The sequence below is a fragment of the Nicotiana sylvestris genome, chromosome 8 (genome assembly GCF_000393655.2).
Source record: "Nicotiana sylvestris chromosome 8, ASM39365v2, whole genome shotgun sequence".
In the NCBI taxonomy this organism is placed as follows: Eukaryota; Viridiplantae; Streptophyta; class Magnoliopsida; order Solanales; family Solanaceae; genus Nicotiana; species Nicotiana sylvestris.
Window position 1 is genome coordinate 5,402,657 of NC_091064.1, and position 20,743 is coordinate 5,423,399.

Genomic DNA, 20,743 nt, shown 5'->3' on the forward strand with positions numbered 1-20,743 from the left:
ATCTTCTGCAATTTAGGCTTACTTAGTTGTAGAGGACTAGGTGCCGTCATGATGGTTCACGGAAGGTGAACCGGGTTCATGACATTGGTGGAACACCTGGCGCCTGAACTATAACACGAGAACCCTTTCGCTGCGACTAAATACCCACCAATCTCGGACAAGCCCTCCGGATGTGACCATACTCACCTCACTCAAAGCATCCACCTAAATGTTGTGGCTGAGGAAAGTAAAACTGACCCTGACAACCTGAATGACCACCCCGAAACCTCTGGAGCAGCGGTGTACTGGTAGGAGCTGGTGGTGCACTATATGGCTGCTGATCAGAATACTGTATATGAGAACCACGACCACGTGAAGCGCCGTGAGAAACCTGAAGTGCTGACTGAAAAGGCCTAGGAGGATGGCCTCCACCATACGAATCCCTGCCTCCAGACGAGGCACCACTGAATCTGCCTAAATGACGAAGCCTCTTGTCAGACCCCTGACAACCCCCCTGTCATAGAACCATCTCAACTCTCCTGGCCACATTGGCCGCCTCCTAAAAAGAAATCTCACTCCTCATTTCCTTATCCATCTGAAGTCGAATAGGCTGAATGATTCCTTCAATGAACCTCCTCATCCTCTCTCTCTCGGTGGGAAATATGATAAGAGCATGACGGGCCAAGTCGATGAATCTGGTCTCGTACTGAGTGACAGTCATAGAACCCTACTAGGGTGCTTAAACTGCCTTCGATAGATCTCTCTCTGAGTGATAGGGAGAAACTTCTCCAGAAATAGCTGAGTAAACTGTTCCTAAGTCAAAGCTGGTGATCTGGCTGGTCTAGTGATGATGTCCAAATCCACTACTAAAAATTAAATGGACTTGGTCGCATGCAATATCATTTACCCAACTATGAGTCGAGGTCGAATCCCGTAGAGAATAATATGTAGGCGATTAAGAATGTAAGAGAATTATCACTTGTTATGTAATGCCAAACACTTAGATTTTGGTTGAGAAAGTATCTATACCTAAATGTGGAAATATAAACTAACCTAGAAAGCAAGTAAAATGATCAATGGCTACAAGTATGGATGCATCGGGAATTACACTCAAGTAACGATCCAATGTATTTCACGATTTCACAAATATGAGCGAGTTTATGTTAATTAGCCACGAGTAATAATTCTTAATTAGCTTATTCCGAAGACTAACAATACTTCCTAATTGAATTATCCCTAAAACAATTAAGAGATTAAGCACACCCAGAATGGCTAAAAGTAGTTCAATCCTATCCCTAGGTAGAATCTATAAAATGAGGGTTAAAACCTCAAGTTCTTGTTAATTAATCTTTCCCAACCCCAAATTATCTTTTCCAAAATTAATTTGGAGTTAATGAGCGAGTCCTAGGGTTAGCTAATCCATTTGGAAACATTAAAGAATAATAATAATTAAAGTAGTAATAACTCACTTCATAAAAGGATAAAAATCATTCAATACATATGCACAACAAGGTATTTAATCCACACTTTAAATATGAATACTTCCATAAACAAGATTCAAGTGTTGGAAATAAATAGTACACACTAAAATATTCAATACAAAGCAAGGAAATGAAGAAATAAACATAAATGGATAAGAAATCCTTAACCACAAGCTTGAAATATTTAAAACCCAAGTGTGTGTGCAAACCCTAGCTTCCAAAACTTGTTCTCTCTAGTCTCTTGGAACTAAAAATAAGCCAAAGATCTCAAAAATATCTGCTAGGTCGAGTATTTGTGGGTTTGGAAATGAGAGCATGTGGAATGCCTAAATTGCCCAGGTCTAATGCCCGTTGACCGCACATGCGGATGAATTCTCGCAGATGCGGATACCTTATCGCAGAAGCGGGAAGTTGAAGGATTTCTGATACCATATATGCGGGCTCCCAAAGCGTAGATGCGCTACCACAGAAGCAGAAAATTACTTGCAGATGCGATTCCTGGCAAAAAGCCCAGCTCCGCAGATGCGTTTCCACTCCCGCATATGCGGGGTTGCTTCTGCGACCACTCTTCCGCAAATGCGGAATCACAGGAGAGTTTTGCATTGTTTTCACCCTTTTTTGCTCAATTCCACTTCAATTCAATTCAAATCACTTCATAGCATCATTTACTTTAAAAATCTAACAATACACACCATAAACAACCTTATATTATAGTTAAAGGAAATAAAAGCTAAAGAAAAGAGACTAGAATGAGTGGTAAAATCACCACTTATCATCTAGCCAAACAATAATCTCTCCACCAAGTCTTGGCGGATCCAGACAAGCGAAAAGTAGCAAAGTCGACCCCATTGATCTCCACTATCCCTATATTCCTGAGAATCTCATGACAACTGTCTAGATAATCTTGGGGATCCTCCGAAGATGCACCGCAGAAAGTAGTAGTGAAGAGCTTGGTGAACCTTTCCAATCTCCACAAAGCAGCGGCAGACATAGCTGCTCCATCACCGACCTAAGCTACCACACCCGGCTGAACTGCTCCAACTGGCTGAGCTGCTGGAGTCTGAAACTGGGGAGACATTTGCTCCAGGGTGCGAGTAGCAGGAGTCTGGGCTCCTCCTCCAACCTGAGAGACAGCTGGTGCTACAGAAAGCAAGCCTGCCCGGGTCACACTCTCCATAAGGCCCACTAGATGGACCAAAGCATCCTGGAGTACTGGGGTAGCAATGAACCCCTCTAAGACCTGAGCTGGGCCCACCAGAACTGTCTGAGCCGGAACCTCATCATCAAACTCAACCTGAGGCTTCGTCGCTGGTGCTGATGCTCTGGGCTGAGCTTTGCCCTTACCTCGGCCTCTAGCCCGGCCTCGGCCTCACCCACTACCCCTCGTGCGAGCTGCTGCTGGGGGCTCGAGCTGCTGATCGGTGGATGAGGAAGCGCGTGTTCTCGCCATCTGCAAAAGAACAGAGTATAAATTCAATTAGCATTGAGAAACCAAACCGCACAAGATGAAAGAATAGATGTGAAACTTTTCCTAACTCCGTAGCCTCTTGGGGATAAATACAGACGTCTCTGTACCGATCCCTCAGACTCTACTAAGGTTGTCTGTGAATTGTGAGACCCATGTAACCTAGAGCTCTAATACCAACTTGTCACGACCCAGATTTCCTACCCTCGGAAGTCGTGATGGCGCCTACTAGAAAAGGTAGGCAAGCTGACCATTTGAACAAATTACCTTTTTCCCATTTTAATTCTTTAACAAATGTGAATCAACAGTCTATAAACAACGAAAATTTAAAACAAGCGGAAGAAACAATTAGCCATTTAAATAATTCCAATATGATTTCTTAAATAAAAACTACCCAATGTTGGTGTCACAACTCCGCAGACGGTCTAAGAATTCTACAAACAAGGTCCGAAAAAATAAATGCAACACTGCTTCTGAATTACATGAGTGAAACAGGAAGAAACGATAGAGGGAGATGCTAGGGTCTGCGGACGCCTGCAAGACTACCTTGGATCTCCGTATGGACTGAAGGCAGCTACCCAAGCTAAGGCCCAAAAGCTGATGCTGCTCCGGGATCTGCACACAGTGCAGAGTGTAGTATCAACACAACCGACCCCATGTGCTAGTAAGTGCCTAGTCTAACCCCGGTGAAGTAGTGACGATGCTAGGATAAGACTACCAACTAAACTTGTGCAGTTTAAGCATATATATATATATATATATATGTGCAGTTAAAGCATATATATATATATAGCAAGTAATAATAAAGGAAACTATCAGTTAAAGATGGGAAGGGGACATGCTGTGAGGGAATATCTTTTGCCAACAGTAACTCAGGAGGAAAACATAAAGAACAATTTAAAATTCGCAGCAGAAGGAATAAGGAAACATAATAAATCAATATCCACTTTTATCCTTTATTGTTGCGGCGCGCAACCTGATCCAAATCATATGTCACTGTTGCGGCGTGCAACCCGATCCAAATATAATATTGTTGCGGCGTGCAACCCGATCCCAATATACAATTCAACGCCAATCACAAAAGGTCCCAGCAAGGGAGTAATAAGAAAACAACAATATCTCGATAAGGGAATCAACAGTAAGAAGTAAATACGTCCCGACAAGGGAATTAGCTATAACCAAACTTGTTCCAACATTTAACTTTAGAAAGAAACCTCATCTAGAACCGATACTCAACCATAAGCAATTTCCACGAGAATATTCATAATTCTTTCCCAACATAGAGAATTAACAACTTAGGCATTTGTAGTACTTATTAAGAACACAACGATTTCAATTTAAGACTCACGGGCATGCTTGACAATGAAGTATAGATACTCGTCACCATGCCTATACGTCGTACTCAAAAAATAACACATAACAAATAGGACTCGACTCCTAATCTCTCAAGCTAAGGTTAGACCAAACACTTAACTCAAACTTCCACGACCAACTCAAACCTCAAACACTGCTTTTCCTGTAAATTTCGCCTCCAAATAACTCGTATCTAGTCCAAATTGATTTAACAACATCAATAAATCCTAAAGAATTCATACCCAATGCTTAATTATAGGTTTTCTATTTTTTTCCCAAAAAATCAAAAATTGACCCCGGGCCCGCTTGGTCAAAACTCGAGGTTCGGACCAAAACTTGATCATCCATTCACCCACGAGCTTAAATATGCAATTAGTTTCGGAATCCGACCCCAAAACGAGGTCTAAATCCCAATTAATCAAAAGGCCCTAACTCTACCCAAATATCCTAATTTCTACCATGAAAAACCTAGATTTTAGGATGAAAACTGATGAAATGCAATGGGAAATCGAAAGAAAAAGGTTTAGAATCACCAATGTTTTGGGGGAGAAATTGTTCTTTGAAAATCACCTCAATGCTTCCAAATTTCGAAAATATTAAGCAAATGGGTTCTGCCTGGTTCTGGTTCTGTTTAAAAAATAACTGGGCAAGCATTCATAGCGTTTGCGATAGGCCTGTCACGTTTGCGATGGGTCAGGCCCAGATGGCCATTTCGTTCGCGTTCACATTCAAGGACTCGCGTTCGAGGAGCTTCAGCTTCTCGAGCCTTCGCGTTCACGGTCAGGTGGCCGCGTTCGCGTAGAGTAAAATCCCTCTCCCCCTGCCCAGGCCCAAAGGCTTTCGCGTTCGCGATATCAGGTCCGCGTTCGCGAAAGGAATCACATCCAAAGCTTCTCGTTCGCGACCTGTTTCTCACGTTCGTGTAGAAGGAAAATTCCTTCAGCCTGACTTACCCTTCGCATTCAAAAACATAATATGAACTTATTCGTGCGATCAAATCGCCAAAATAACATCTTAAACAACAAATTTAGCATAGAAATCTAAGAAAAATCTCAAAACTTTCAAAGTATCAATTTTCACAACTACGGATCCGAATCACATCAAACAACTTCCGTTTCTTACCAAATTTTACAAGCTCGACTTAAATCACATATAAGACCTTTACCGGGCTCCGAAACTAAAATATGGGCCCGATACCATCAGCTTCCAAACATTTTTCATTTCTAAAAACTCATATATATTTCAGAAAATAATTTTCCTTAAAAAAACTCATTTCTCGGGCTTGGGACCTCGAATTTCAATTCCGGGCATACGCCCAAGTCCCATATTTTCCTACGGACCCTCCGGGACCGTCAAATCACGGGTCCGAGTCAGTTTACCCAAAATATTGACCGAAGTCAATATAAATTCATTTTAAAGGAAAATTTTATTATTTTCACAAATTTTCACATAATGGCTTTCCGGCTATGCGCCCAGACTGCACACACAAATCGAAGTGATGTAGAGAGAGGTGTTTTAGGCCCCGGAACACATAATTTATTTCTAAAACAACCGATGACATTTTGGGTCATCACAGTAAAGAAAGTACCCCTTTCAATTTATATACAACATCGAAAGAATTATTACCTTTAACATGGGAATTAATAACTTAAAAGTTAGTAGAAATTCCTTTTTAAGTAAAATACAACCTCAGATATTTGCGATATGAAATCAATAGCATCTCGCGACAGAAAGAAGTATGTCATAACTTTTATTGATGATAATACTCGATATTTCTATGTTTACTTACTTAATAGTAAAGGTGAAGAAATAGACACATTCAAGCAATACAAAAATGAAGTTAAAATGCAACTTAACGAGAAAATCAAAATGATAAGAAGTGATAGGAGTGGTGAATATAAATATCCTTTTGAACAAATATGTTTAGAATATGGAATTATTCATCAAACAACGGCCCCTTACACGCCCCAATCTAATGGGATTGCAGAAAGAAGGAATCGTTTATTAAAGGAGATGATGAACGCATTATTGATAAGTTCTGGTTTGCCACAGAACTTGTGGGGGGGAAGCCATTTTTTCGGCTAACCAAATACTAAATCGAGTACCCCATAGCAAAATACAATCTATTCCACATGAAAAATAAAAAGAAAAGAAGCTCAACTTGAATTATTTTAAAGTGTGGGGGTGTTTGGCAAAAGTGCAAGTTCCTAAACCCAAAAGGGTAAAAATAGGACCGAAAACTGTTGATTGTGTTTTCATAGGATATGTGACCAATAGTAAATTATATCGATTTCTAGTTCATAAATCAGAAAATCCCGACATTCATAATAATAAGGTTATAGAATCAGATAATGTTGAGTTCTTTGAAAATATATATCCGTATAAAAAGAATGTGAGACGATTGGTGAAGGATCTAAATGACCTTGGGAAGAAACAAAAGAAAGTACATTAAGTCAGGAGGATCCAAGACGTAGTAAAGGTCAAAGAATGTCTACTTCATTTGGACCAGATTTTGTGATTCTTGTTGGAAAACGAGCATTGAACATTTAAAGAAGTTATGTCTTCTTCGGAAACATTATTTTGGAAAGAGGTAGTCAATAGTGAAATAGAATCCATATTGAACAACCATACATGGGAATTGGTTGATCTTCCTCCTGGAAATAAACCTTTGGGGTTCTAAATAGATCTTTAAGAGGAAAATGAAAGATGGTGGCACTATTAATAAATTTAAGGCAAGACTTGTAGTCAAAGGGTATAGACAACGAGAAGGTCTTGACTACTTTGATACATACTCTCTAGTTACAAGAATTACATCCATACGGATATTAGTTGCATTAGCTGCAGTGTATGGTCTTGAAATTCATCAAATGGACATGAAGACGACCATCTTGAATGGAGATTTGGATGAAGAAATCTACATGGAACAACCTGAAGGGTTTGTGGTTCAAGGTAAGGAAAAGAAAGTCTGTAGACTTGTTTAGTCCTTTCACAGACTAAAACAAGCACCCAAACAACGACATGCAAAATTTGACCAAATAATATTGTCAAATGGTTTTAAAATAAACGAATGTGATAAATGTGTATACATTAAAAATATTCCAAATCATATAGTCCTTGTTTGCTTATATGTGGATGATATGCTAATAATGAGTAATGACATTGCCAACATAAATGCGACTAAGCGTATGCTAACTGGCAAGTTTGATAACAAAGACTTGGGAGTTGCTAATTTAATTCTGGGAATTAAGATCCATAAGACTTCTTAAGGTCTGGCATTGTCACAATCTCATTATATTAAGACAGTACTTGAAAAATTCAAGACTTGGGCTTTAAAGTTGCAAAGACTCCAATTGTCGCGAATCTTGCATTAGCAAAGAACAAAGGCCAAAACATATCACAATTGGATTATGCTCGCATGTTGGGATGCTTAATGTACATCGTGAATTATACACGACCAGATATAGCTTGTTCTATAAGTAAATTGAGTCGATACACGAGCAATCCAGGTCAATCTCATTGGATGGCAATGAAACGAGTTTTGGGATATTTAGAATATACCCAAGACTTTGCTTTGCACTACAGTAAATATCCTGCAGCCATTGAGGGATACTGTGATGCAAATTGTATCACCGGATCAACTGATTCCAAGTCCACAAGTGGATATGTATTCACTATTGGTGGGGGAGCGGTATCTTGGAAGTCGTCCAAACAAACTTGTATTGCCCGCTCTGCAATGGAGGCTGAATTCATAGCCTTAGATAAAGCTGGTGAAGAAGCTGAATGGCTCTCGAATTTCTTGGAAGACATTCCATTTTGGCCCAAACTGTTAGCACCAATATGCATACGTTGCGATAGTCAAGCGTCAATTGGAAGGGCTGGGAACATTATGTATAACGACAAATCTCGTCATATACGACGAAGATATACAACTATAAGGCAATTACTCTCTAGAGGAATTATCACGATTGACTATGTAAAGTCAAGTGATAATGTGTCAGATCCACTTACGAAAGCCCTAACTAGAGAGGTAGTTGAGAAATCATCAAGGGGAATGAGACTATGGCCGAGAACAAGTCATAGTGGCGGCAACTCTACCTAGAAGACTGGAGATCCCAAGATCTAGGTTCAAGGAGATCAAACAAAGTCATTAATGACGGTTCAACATTGTCAATTAAACTTTTGGTCCATTCTCGTGATGAGACAATGTTCAGTACCACGGATAAAGCATTAAGGCTTTTTAATATTTTCTAAATTTGATATGGGGTATATCAAATAATGTACCTACGGGATGAAAAGTTTATGAATCACCTATGTAAGTGTGAAGTGTTAGCCGCTTCAAGGAGAATTTTGCAAGGCCAGTTCTCTATGCACTTATGAAACCAGGCGGTGTTCATGGCTGAAACGAACACAACAATGAGAACCAAAGACAATTAAGGGTTGGTTATGTGACTTATGGTTGTCTACACCAAAGGCAGTGTTCATGGCTGAAATGAACACAACAATGAGAACCAAAGAAAGTTCAAAGGGAAACCTACTTATCCAGATGCAATTAATCCTTGCTTGCGAATCACACAGTTTTTCATGCATATTTCCATGATATAGCCATTCCCCATTCATGTGGGGGATTGTTGGGTTTTAAGCATTAATATGGCTTAAAAGAAGGTGAATGAGAAAAGGAGGGAAATAAAATTTTTGAGTGAAATATTAAGTTTCCCTCCTAGATGAAGGAACATTGTTCCATATTTGAAGAGGAAGAGGTTTTTAATGGGTATATAAGCAATTATTCTTCTTCTAACTCTTAAAGAGTTGAGAAGAAGGCAAGCCTCGCGCTGTCATCGTCGCTCGCTCGGCTTCGGCTTCAGCTTCGACTTCGGCTTCGGATTTGGATTTGGATTTGCATTTGGTCAAATGATCGATTGATTGATTAACTTTTTGGACCAAATTTATTTTTTAATAGTAAATATTAACAAAAATATTATTAAATATCTATTTTAATAATAAAATATTAATATTAAATCCAAGAATATTAATATTAAGATCCAACAGTTTCCATTTTTCCGTTTTCTGTTTTGGTAACAGAAAATTAATTACCCTCTTCAATTTTTCCTCTTTATTGTTGAGTAAATAACCATTTATGTTATGACATTTATGGTGTGGCCGTTTTGCATAAACAGCCATTTGGAAGAGTTGCACCTCTTCAGATTTCAGCTCAACATTGGCTATAAATACAAGTCCATTCTCTCAGATTTTCCATATGATTTTCTGAGTTTCTCCTCCTCCTTCTGCATTGTTTTAACTTCAAAGAAAGCAACAATAATTCTGATTTGCTACCGAACTTTGTGTTCGCTGTAACACTGGGTTTGAAGTACCACTACACCAATGTATAATTTTTTCTATCCTGGGAGAAAACAATCCATAACCTTGGGTACTAGGAGGGGATTAAATTCCTTAAGGAAACACTGTGAATTCAGTGGGCTCGAATTAATTTTCGTTTCTTTACATTTTCTGTTTATATGTTATTCACTGTTTTCCAGAATTAGTTTACAAATACAGATTACTAATATTAACAACTTGCAGTCATAAATAAGATCGTTAAGTACTTCATTACCTTCTTTTATTAATTTAATCACCTCTGTTAAGTCTGTTTCAATCTCTACCGGTTGTTGTTGCATTTCCAAAGCAATTTGGAGGCCTTGTTTCAGCGCTAGAAATTCTGTCTGAAGTGGAGATGTCGTATATGTGCAGTTTGTAAACCCACAATCCAGTCACCTCTGGTGTTTCTGATGAGGCCACCTAAACCTGCTTGAAGGTTTTCCTCCTTAAAGGAACCATCCACATTTAATTTATGATAACTATTTGGTGGCTTATGCCATTTGACATAAATAGTACAATTCTTCGTGATATTATAGTCAGAATAAGATACTCTTATTTAGGTTTAAGGGAAGTTCAATTATGAAGATATTCTTTGTTGTAGCTGAATCAATGGTTACAGTAAAATTGCACCAGAATGAGATACCTAGCTATTAACGATGAGTTTAAATTTTGTTTATACCAACAAGTCCAACGCGTCAACCAAAAGTAAGAGTAATAATCTATTGTAATCGATTAAATTTTTAACATTTTTTTACGGCGTCAGTGTATAAAAACGTAAATCCATTAACAAACAGAAGAGAATAATAGCATCATGAAATAGAAATCACCGAATGCGCTATCATTTTACAATAGGTATAGCAATTAAAATTACATACTCTGCTGTAAGCATCTCATGATATTAGTACAATTTACTCCACTAGAAAAGATAAACCAAGAAAAATAGAGACAACCACGATTTGTTGTTTACGAGTTCAGAATTTATCATCAAATTCATACCTCATCTTAGTTATTGGGTTCGCAATTAAATACATATTTAATGAATCTTCTAATATAAATACAAAATCTAATAAAGCTACTACCCGTGCGTTACACTCTAGCTTGGCCCCTGAAGCAAATTAAAAGTCCATCAAAGCAATAGACATAGAAAATATAGTGATTAGAATCGAAGACCATTAAGTCCTAGAGTCATCCATCCATAAATAATCCAGGTGCATGCATGTTCACACAACCTATCCTACAAGCATCCATCCATCAATAATCCAAGACTCAATCTGAATATGAGTACACAAAACTCAACCGCCGTCTCTGTCACGACCCAAAATCTATTTAAAAGTCGTGATGACGCCGTATACTACTGTCAGATAAGTCAACACTAAATAGTTAATTAAATTCTCATTTTAATATTTTTGAAATTATAAATTTTCTTCAATTTAACTAGTAAAAGATGAACTTTACAGAATAAATAATAATATTTTCCACTTTCAATACTGAATATCCCATAATCATCCCAAAACCTGGTATCACAAGTGCATGAGCATTTACTAGGAAATGAAATAAAATAAACTACAGCTTCTGTCGGAATAGAAATTTGGACATGAGAGAAAAATACAAAGACTCTGAAGGATACTCTGGTGGTTGCGGATCGTAACATGGAATACATCTCACGTAAGTCCCCGCATCAACCACCCTGCTGCGCCCACAAGGTCACTGAACATACATGTGTGGGTACAACAAATGTACGGCAAGTGTATTATGAGTACGAAGACAACGCGTACCTAGTAAGTATCCAGTCTAATCTCGAAGAAATAGTAACGAGGGGTCGACTTTGACACTTATTAGTGGTCCAATAATATCAGGTACAATAAAGAGGTAAATAAATGTGAGGCAGAGTAAATAAATGAATTAAATAAGCATAAATATATGAGATACAAATTCCCTTCTTTACAATGAACTCAAGCTTCCCAATTGAAATTCCCTCCTTAACCGGAGCACACATAAGGGTGTAGTGGACCTCATCAAGTAGATTATCATAAATTCAAATCCGAAAATATCACGAATACACCGACTGCTTGCCAAATATTACGCACGATTCCATGAAGATATGATATAGGAAATTCCATGGCGTACGGTCCGGTCCAACATAAAATTAAATTGTGCACAGCCGAGGGCCGAACGACGCGAACCATAGATGCATCTATTAACCTGTCGAGGCGTTAACCTATCGAGGCGAACGGCCCGCTCCCATGAGAGTGTAGTATATAGATCCTGCTGAGGCAAACGGCCCGATCCTATACGAGTGAAATACATAATCCTGCCGAGGCGAATGACCCGATCCTATAAGAGTAGTGGAAATTTACCCTGCTCGCGAAATATAATTGCGACGCGGTTACACATAGATTTCTTAAGTTATTATAGTATTCCTCAATTCTTTTCAAAATAAGTTCAAAGGAAAACTTTTAAGTTCCCAATTTTTCCTCAAGTTCAACTCCTTTCAAAATATTTAATAAACAAACTCAATCTCGCTTCTTCTCAAGGCAAGCAATAAACATAAATCAACAGCAATATCAACAAGGCATGATGTAAGCCTAAAATTACCCGGACAAAGGCATAACTAGTAGTTACGTACGAACTCTCATCATCTCGTGCGTACGTAGCCCCTACAAATAGAAGCACACAATAATTTAGTTCACCTATGAGGATTAATTCCCTCTTATGAGGTTATAAAGGAGACTTACATCGCTCCAAAGTTCCATAGCCGGCTCCTAAGCTTTTCCAACAATTCAAACAGATGCCTAACGCTCCATAAACTAGTCAATAATTGTGCAAACCCATAAACATATACTCAAATACTCATTAAAATCCTATTAACAACAATTCTCAACTCCGCTTGAAAAGTCGATAAAATCACCCTTGGGCCCACGTGCCTGGATTCCGAAAATTTTCAAAGATAAACTTTACCCATAACCCCGCGAACTCAAATATATGATTTATTCTCAATTCTATACCCAATTTCGTGGTAAAAAATCCAAAAATACCAAATCTTAGGTTTTCTACCAAAACCCTACAATTTCTACTAATTTTCATGTTTAAATCCTTATACAAACCATGTATTTAACTTATAATAAGTGGGAATCACTTATCTTGACATAGATGATGCAATCTCCCTTCCAAGAGCTCCAAAATCGCCCAACCAATTGAAAAATGGAGGAAAAATGGCCAAATCCCGTCTTTAAAACAATCTGCCCAGGCCAGCCCTTCTTCGCATTCGCGATCAAAGCCTCGCGTTCGCGAAAGCTGCAGATACCACTACTTAGCGTTCGCGAAGGCCAAACTACTCCAGGCTCCCACTCTTCTTTCTTCTTCGCGTTCGCGACCCTTGTGCCGTGTTCACATAAGCTTCATTAGGCAACACTCCATGTTCGCGTTTGAGAAGGCCAAAAAACCAGCTGCCTCAAATTCCTCTTCACAAACGCGGGACACCCTACGCGTTCGCGATGAAGGAAACCAGATACCAGCAGCAGCAGTTCAAAACAGCCCAAAATGATCCGGAACAATCTTGAAACACACCTGAGGTCCCCGAGATCCCGTCCAATCACACAAACCAGTCCCACAACTGGACGTGCTAGAGGCCTCAAATCACATCGAACAACATCAACATCGTGAATCACAGTCCACTTCTGGTCAAACTTCTCAATAACTTTCAAATTTCTAACTTTCGCCAAATGACCCCGAAATGACCTACGAACCTTCGAATCCACTTCCGGACGCACTCCCAATACCAGAATCACCATATGAAGCTATTCCCAAACTTAAAATCCCAAACGGACATTGATAACATAAAATACACCTCCACCCCAAATTCATGAAACTCTTCCAAAATGCTAACTTCCACAATAGGCGCCGAAATGCTCCAGGTCATCCAAAACCCGATCCGAATATATGCCCAAGTCCGTAATCATCATACAAACCTGTTATAACCTATAAATCCCGATTCCGAGGTTGTTTACTCAAAAATTCAATCTTAGTCAATTCTTCCAACTTAAAGCTTCCGAAATGAGAATTCTCTTTCCAAATCAACTCAGAACTTCTGAAATTCCAGTTCCGACCACACGTGCAAGTCATAATACCTGAAGTGAAGCTGCTCAAGGCCTCAAACCGCCGAATGGCACGCTAGAGCTCAAAACGACCGGTCGAGTCGTTACATTCTCTCCCACTTAAATATATGTTCGTCCTCAAACGTGCTAAGAACTGTGCTGGAGTTGTCTGAAATCACTATGTAACACCTCGTGCACCTACCCGTGCTACCACAACTCAGTTGAGAACATTTTCTCGAACAAATCTGAAGATTCTCCCTTTTTACTTAGCCAAATAAGTTTTAGAGCCAAATTTCAACACCTAAAATTCTCTATCAGGCCTGTTTCCAACATACAAACATCGTATCAATCACCACACGATGTACCCAAACATGATTGTATGCCTTTGCTGAATTAACACCATGAACCGCATATTTCACATAACCATAATAACACCCTCTGATAATAATAGCCGACATTCCATGAATCTGATGCTCACACACAGGTCATGACTCATATAAATCCTATTCCAACTCTTGAAATACCTCCACGACAAAAGCGATGTGTAGAAATTCATGACCAATTACTGAGTCAATAATTCATTGAGTTCTTTCTTGTGACAAGAACCATTGCCTCATTATGAACAAAATAACTATATTTGCTCTTTATTATACTTCATATAAATTCGATCGCACTGATCCCATGTCTAATAATCTCGTCTCACCTAGTACAGGCTGCTCAGGCAATAAGCCACCTCAGACATTGCTAAAAGTATCATATGATGCCACAATGTGCCAACAAGCTACAAACTCGAACGTGATATATAAGGAGAACGAACTCTGGAAAGAACCACTCGACCCACATAACTAATTGAACAACCGAAAGGATGTCATGAACCTCCCTCATAAAATGGGAAACAAAGCACGCAAGAATAGATATAGGGGACTGTACTCAAAATCACACTGTTGCGGCGTGCAACCCGATCCACACATAATACCATATAAGGAAAGACTTTACTGAGCTAAAATGCTCATGACTACGAAATACCCGAATATCGGCCACAAGCACGCTAAGTTCATAATACAAATCTTGGGGAGATAGATAGCCGTACGCCATAATACTCAAACACGACTAAGGTGCAATATATGATCTGCATCTCAAGAGTCATCCTACTCACATAACACCATCGCTACATGGAACCTCAACACATGTGCAATTAATCATGCCATCTCACAACCCACACGACACAATAGAGTATTACATGAAATAGCCAATGATGAAATAATATCCAACGTTCGAATACTCCTCTGTTAGTTTGTACGAGTCCACCAAATAGTAGAGTACTTAGTCCTCTACGAGATTCTGCTTAGAATGTTATTAAACTGTAAGTAAAAGAGATACGAGATTTTTACGTGGAAAAATCCCACACAAGGGGACCAAAAACCATGACCTACACCAGTAGGCTTTCAACTTCACTAACTTGTAAAAACCTATTACAAGCCACTTTGTAATGACTCCATTACAAAGAATTCAATGCAACTAACTTGTGGTACTTTTACCACAAACCACTTTGTGACTCCCTAGTTACAAAGACTTTTACTAACTTGTGATGCTCTCACTACAAGCCACTTTGTCACTCTACAGTTACAAAGGCTTTTGGTTATGACTAAACCTAGTCACAACATAAACTCAAGGAGTTTATGGATTTTACAAGAGGATTCCTAGGCAGCGCTTCTAGCTAAGCAATTTAGGAGATACAATAAGTACAATCACAAAGTTACAACTCAACTAAGGACAACAACATGCTAACTTTAGGAACTGGTCTGTAGTTGCGTTCAACTTTGTTCTTCAAGCTCGTGAGGATTGATTTCTCTGTTTTTGCAAAAGGCTTGAATGATAAACTGAAATATTCAAGTAATGTTTCAATATAAACTCATGTTGGTACACCTTGATCGCATCACTTAAATGATGTGAGCACTTTAGTTGGTCAAGAAGTGAGTGGGTGCTGGAAATAGTGCAGTGCGGCAGAAACAGTGTAGTCAGTCACTTCATTTCTAGCTGTGTCCAACTGACTTTGTACTGCTATGAGGGAACCACAAGGGTAGTAGGTTCTTGTTTAGTTTCATGGCTCCTGAAGCTGTAGCAGTTCACATTTAGCTGAAATCTATTAAATGCAGTGTAGTCCAAGTGAGTCAGGTTCCCTATCTGGTCCTTAACATTAAGTTTGTTAGATCATCAAAACACAAGGCAAAGATATTGAAAACCTATCAATTTCCCCCTTTTTGATGATGAAAAACTTAACATTGATAACGAGGATTTAGAGCTAAAAGAACCAGATTAAGTAATAGGAGAACACAAGTTCCCCCAAACTCTATGCCCTTTCGTACACATATTCCCCCATATGTTCCCCCTGACTTTATGGTCATATTCTACTATTATTTTCCCCCTTTTGGCATCATTAAAAAGACACAAATAGAAGAGCAACACAAAGAAGTCCAACCAAGCTAACTCATGCCATATATGTGCACATAAACATGATAGAGAATAGAAACAAAGAAGTAAAACACTGATATAATAAAAGAGGATAGAATTTATATTGATAAAACTTTAATATGCCTTTGCTTAAAAAGCAAGAGGTAACATTGTACCGTTAAAACGGGAGCAGTAGTGTTTCATCCCAACCACATAAAAAAAGAAAACAAAACATCTGCCAAAACAACAAAAAAAACTAAAGAACATTTCCAGAATCTGGTCACTGAATGGATACTTAGGGGGAACTAGGAGTGGAAGGCTTGGAGGCTGCAACAAGTGTTTAGAGAAGAAGGTCTATTCGGGCATTGGCCGACTTTTGCTCATTAAGCAGTTCTTCTTTCAGGTTCTCTACTTATGCCCTGAGATCAGCATTCTCCTTTGCCAAACGAGATACCTCATCATTTGATGCCAGAACCCCTTGGGCTTGCTGACCTTCCAGGATAACATTCCTAGCCTTCAACCGAAGAATTTCCTCAATTGCACTATTCTGAGCATTAATTAGTTGTGAGACGGTTGATGTACTTCCTACTCCCCTATTCTTCCAATGTAGTGTGTGAGAAAGTCTGCTTCTTAGTCCCCACCTTGCCTTGCCCCAATGGAACCTTAAAGAAATTAAACACTCTTGTAAGCAAAAACCCATAGGGAAGGCCATGATTGCCATCCTTAAAGGTGGCTACCTTTTGCATGTGCTCAATCATAATAGCAGACAGGTTTACAGGGTTAAAACTGTCCAGTTGCTCCATCAAGAAAATGTCAAACTTAGAGGCCATGGACCTCCTCTCAGCTCGAGGTAATAGAACTTTGTTGATCAATTCAAAAAGTAGCTGATAGACAGGGAGTAACGCGTTCTTATGGATCTGGTCCCCCTTCTAGTTTGCATTGTCCTTTACCACGACATTTATGAAGTTAAACTGACAAACATCCTTTACGCTGGACACATCAGTTGTAGGAACTTTAAGAATTTTACTAAGTAGCTTTACATCAAACACTATATCCACTCCATTCACCAAAGCACAGATGTGGTCGGTCTCAATGGGAAAAAGGCTAGCAAAGAAGCTTTGCATCTCATTCTCATAAGCCTTAGGGCCATCTATTTGAAATAGATGCCCCATCGTTAAAACTCAACCATTTCAAGAATTTGTCGCATGCCAGCCATCTCAGAGATTGCGGGGTCAAATGCATGACCTAACAGAACCTTTTGGTGCCTCAAGCGTTCTGAGCCAAGACTGACTTCACTCTTTAACCTCTTCACAGAACCAGGTTCCTAAACAATTTTAGACTTGCATTTTCCTAACTTCTCACCACTTAATTTTCCTTTTCTCTTGGATTTGACTAGCACATACTCATCAGACATCGAGAACTCACTCACAACCTCCTTCAATTTGGAGCTAGAAGGTGATCGCTTTTCTATTGAAGTAGGCTTTATCTTTTTCTGAGACCGTCTAACCAGAGAACCATGTTCATATAGTGTTTCTTCTTCCACCTCTACTACAGGGATCACTTCATCACTTACGGGTACACTGTCTTTCACCAACTTCCTCCTTTTCTTCTTACTACGTTTTCTGCTCTTTTGAAGGGCAGAATTGTAGGACACCTTAGCTTGAAGCCTGGTAGTAGGTTGTTTGGTTTCAGACTCAGGAGTGGACACAACCCTCCTCTTAACTATGAACGCATCAGGAGCTAAGTTATCTAGGTCCCCCTCATCACTGGACCTCATTTCAGGTACTTGCACTTCCAAGGGCACAACAACGAATGCAGGAACAGAACTATCCTGGGAATGAGAGCCCTGACCTGGGTCCTCCGGAGAGGGATCAGGTTCCTCATGTGAGGGCCCAGTAGTATCTGCTAGTGCATCGCCTTCAACAGTTACAATGGCCCCTTCGTCCCCCACACCATGTACCTCATTTTTCCGAGAGATGATCTCATGCAGTACACCATCAGCAGACACCACAAAGACGGTTACAACATTCTCTTCCTCAATTGGCACTACTGCTACCACAGAATCGGTAGCAACGATGGCGGAACTCTCTGTGACCTCAGGGTTTTGACCTTGTTCTCCACTTGGTCATTGACTAGTGGGAACATCAGAAGATGGAGAGGACAAAGCAACAATTTTAGGGGTTTCTGAAATAGAGAGAGACTGGAAATCTGGGTGAGGTGTGATTTTAGCGGGAAGAGTAAGAGCGGGTAAGGAAGGCTCAGTAGGAGCGGAAGTTTCCATAGGTTTATCAGTAGTAGGTACGATTGAGGCAGGGAGGTCGTAGTTTGTCTCAGCCATTGGAAAAATGGTGGGAAGATGCTTTTGGGATATTCTAATAGAGGACTTATGGTTAGGGAGAACAGAAAAGGGTTTTTATGAGGAGAGGATAATTATGAAGAGAGAGGAATAGGCATCGGTTCTGAAACGGCGGTTGGGCGCGGAGAAGTGCAACGTTTCAAAGGGAGATGGAACAATTAGAAGTGAGAGACGTGACAATAGGATCTGAAAAGTTGAATGACATGGCAGTTATGTTTTGTACCCTTTTTAAGACGTGTATTAAAGGATGCACAGAACTAATAACCTTTGGTACAAGAACCATGTTCTTAACCTTTTATTTGAAAGAATCAATCCTCTTTTATCATTCATGCACTGCATTTACAGCTTCTATACTCATCATGCATGTTTATCTGCAATAGTATTAAAGTGAGTTAGACATGGCCAGAAAGCACTTTTAGCCAGTTATTTCTTGAAGGTGATTTTCATAGCCAGATAAAGAGGAATTAGGTTCTCAATTGGGATTTAAAAATCCCAACTTCACTTTGTTTCTTTCAAATTGTTCCCTACTTAATGCCTTGGTGAAAAAGTCTACAATTTGGTCTTTTGTGCTATAGAACTTCATACATATCAGCCCTTTCTCCATATTGTCCCTCAGAAAGTGATGCCTCACATCAATATGCTTTGTCCTTTTGTGTTGAACTAGATTATTGGCCATGTTGAGTGCACTGGTGTTGTCACATAGAAGGGGCACACTCTCAGTGAGTACCCCAAAGTCCTCCAATTGTTGCTTAATCCATAAAAGTTGAGCACATCAGGATGCTGCGGCTACATATTTTGCTTCAGCTGTTGAAAGAGCCACTGAATTTTTCTTCCTTGTACCCCAAGAGATAAGATATGAACCTAGGAAGTGAGCCATTCCAGAAGTGCTTTTCCTTTCCACAAGATAACCTGCATAGTCTGCATCAGCATAACCAATGAGATTAAAACTATCACTTGAGGGATAATATAGAACCAGGTCCTGTGTTCCTTTGAAATATCTCAGTATTCTTTTGGTAGCCTTCAAATGAGATTCCTTGGGATTTAATTGAAACCTTACACATAGCCCCACATTAAAGACAATATCAGGTCTACTGGCAGTGAGATAGAGGAGAGACCAAATAATGCCTCTATACATGGTTTGCTTCATAGGACATCCAGTTTCATCCATGTCCAGTCGAGTGGCAGTAGAAATATGTCTATCACCTTTAATGCTTCCATGTCAAACCTCTTCAAGAGCTCCCTGATGTATTTTTGCTGACAAATGGATATAACCTTTGGGGACTATTTTACTTGAAGACCTAAGAAGAAGTTCAGTTCCCCATCATGCTCATTTCAAATTCACTTCCCATGAGTTTTGCAAATTCTTCACACAGAGAATCAGTTGTTGCCCTAAAAATGATATCATCAACATAGACCGGAACAATGAGCAGGTTCCTTCCCCGTTTCTTTAAGAACAAAATGTTGTCAATTTTTCCTCTTTTAAAGCCATTTTCCAAGAGGAAGTTTGACAGCCTTTCATACCAGGCTCGAGGAGCCTGCTTCAGCCCGTACGATGCTTTGTCTAGTTTAAAAACATATTCAGGGTGTTCATGACATTCAAACCCTGGAGGTTGCTTCACATAGACTTCTTCCTTAAGAAGTCCATTCAAAAATGCACTTTTAACATCTATTTGGAACAACGTGAATTCCTTATGAGATGCAAAAGTGATTAGAATTCTAATAGCTTCCATGCGAGCGACACGAGCAAACATTTCGTCATAGTCAATCCCTTCCTCCTGATTGTAGCCTTGAACAACTAGCTTGGACTTGTTCCTTGTAGTAATTCCATGTTCATTAAGCTTGTTTCTGAATACCCACCTGGTTCCTATAATGGTTCGATCTGAGGGTCTGGGTACCAGGTGCCAAACATTATTCCTTTCAAACTAATGTAACTCATCTTGCATGGTTGTAATCCAATCTGCATCTTTCAAGGCTTCCTTGACATTCTTGGGTTCTATCTGGGAGAGAAAAGCTGAGAAGGAAAGTGAATTTCTGGCTCTTGACCTGGTTCGTACTCTGGAATCTAAAGGAGTAATAATGTTGTCCATCGGATGAGAGCTTTGGTGTCTCCATTTAGAAGTCTAAGGTTTATTTTGAGAGGATGTGGGTGCGTTTGGCTGGTTTTCCTGCGTTCTTCTCTCAGGTGCTAATG

At 39.5% G+C, this 20,743-nt stretch overlaps 1 protein-coding gene across 1 annotated transcript; it reads right to left on the minus strand.

The window, feature by feature from the left end:
• Nucleotides 1-19,324: 19,324 nt before the first annotated feature.
• Nucleotides 19,325-19,720, minus strand: LOC138874637 (secreted RxLR effector protein 161-like). Its single transcript, XM_070153408.1, has one exon. It carries the CDS (start codon nt 19,718-19,720, stop codon nt 19,325-19,327), a length of 396 nt encoding a protein of 131 aa, XP_070009509.1.
• Nucleotides 19,721-20,743: the final 1,023 nt, after the last annotated feature.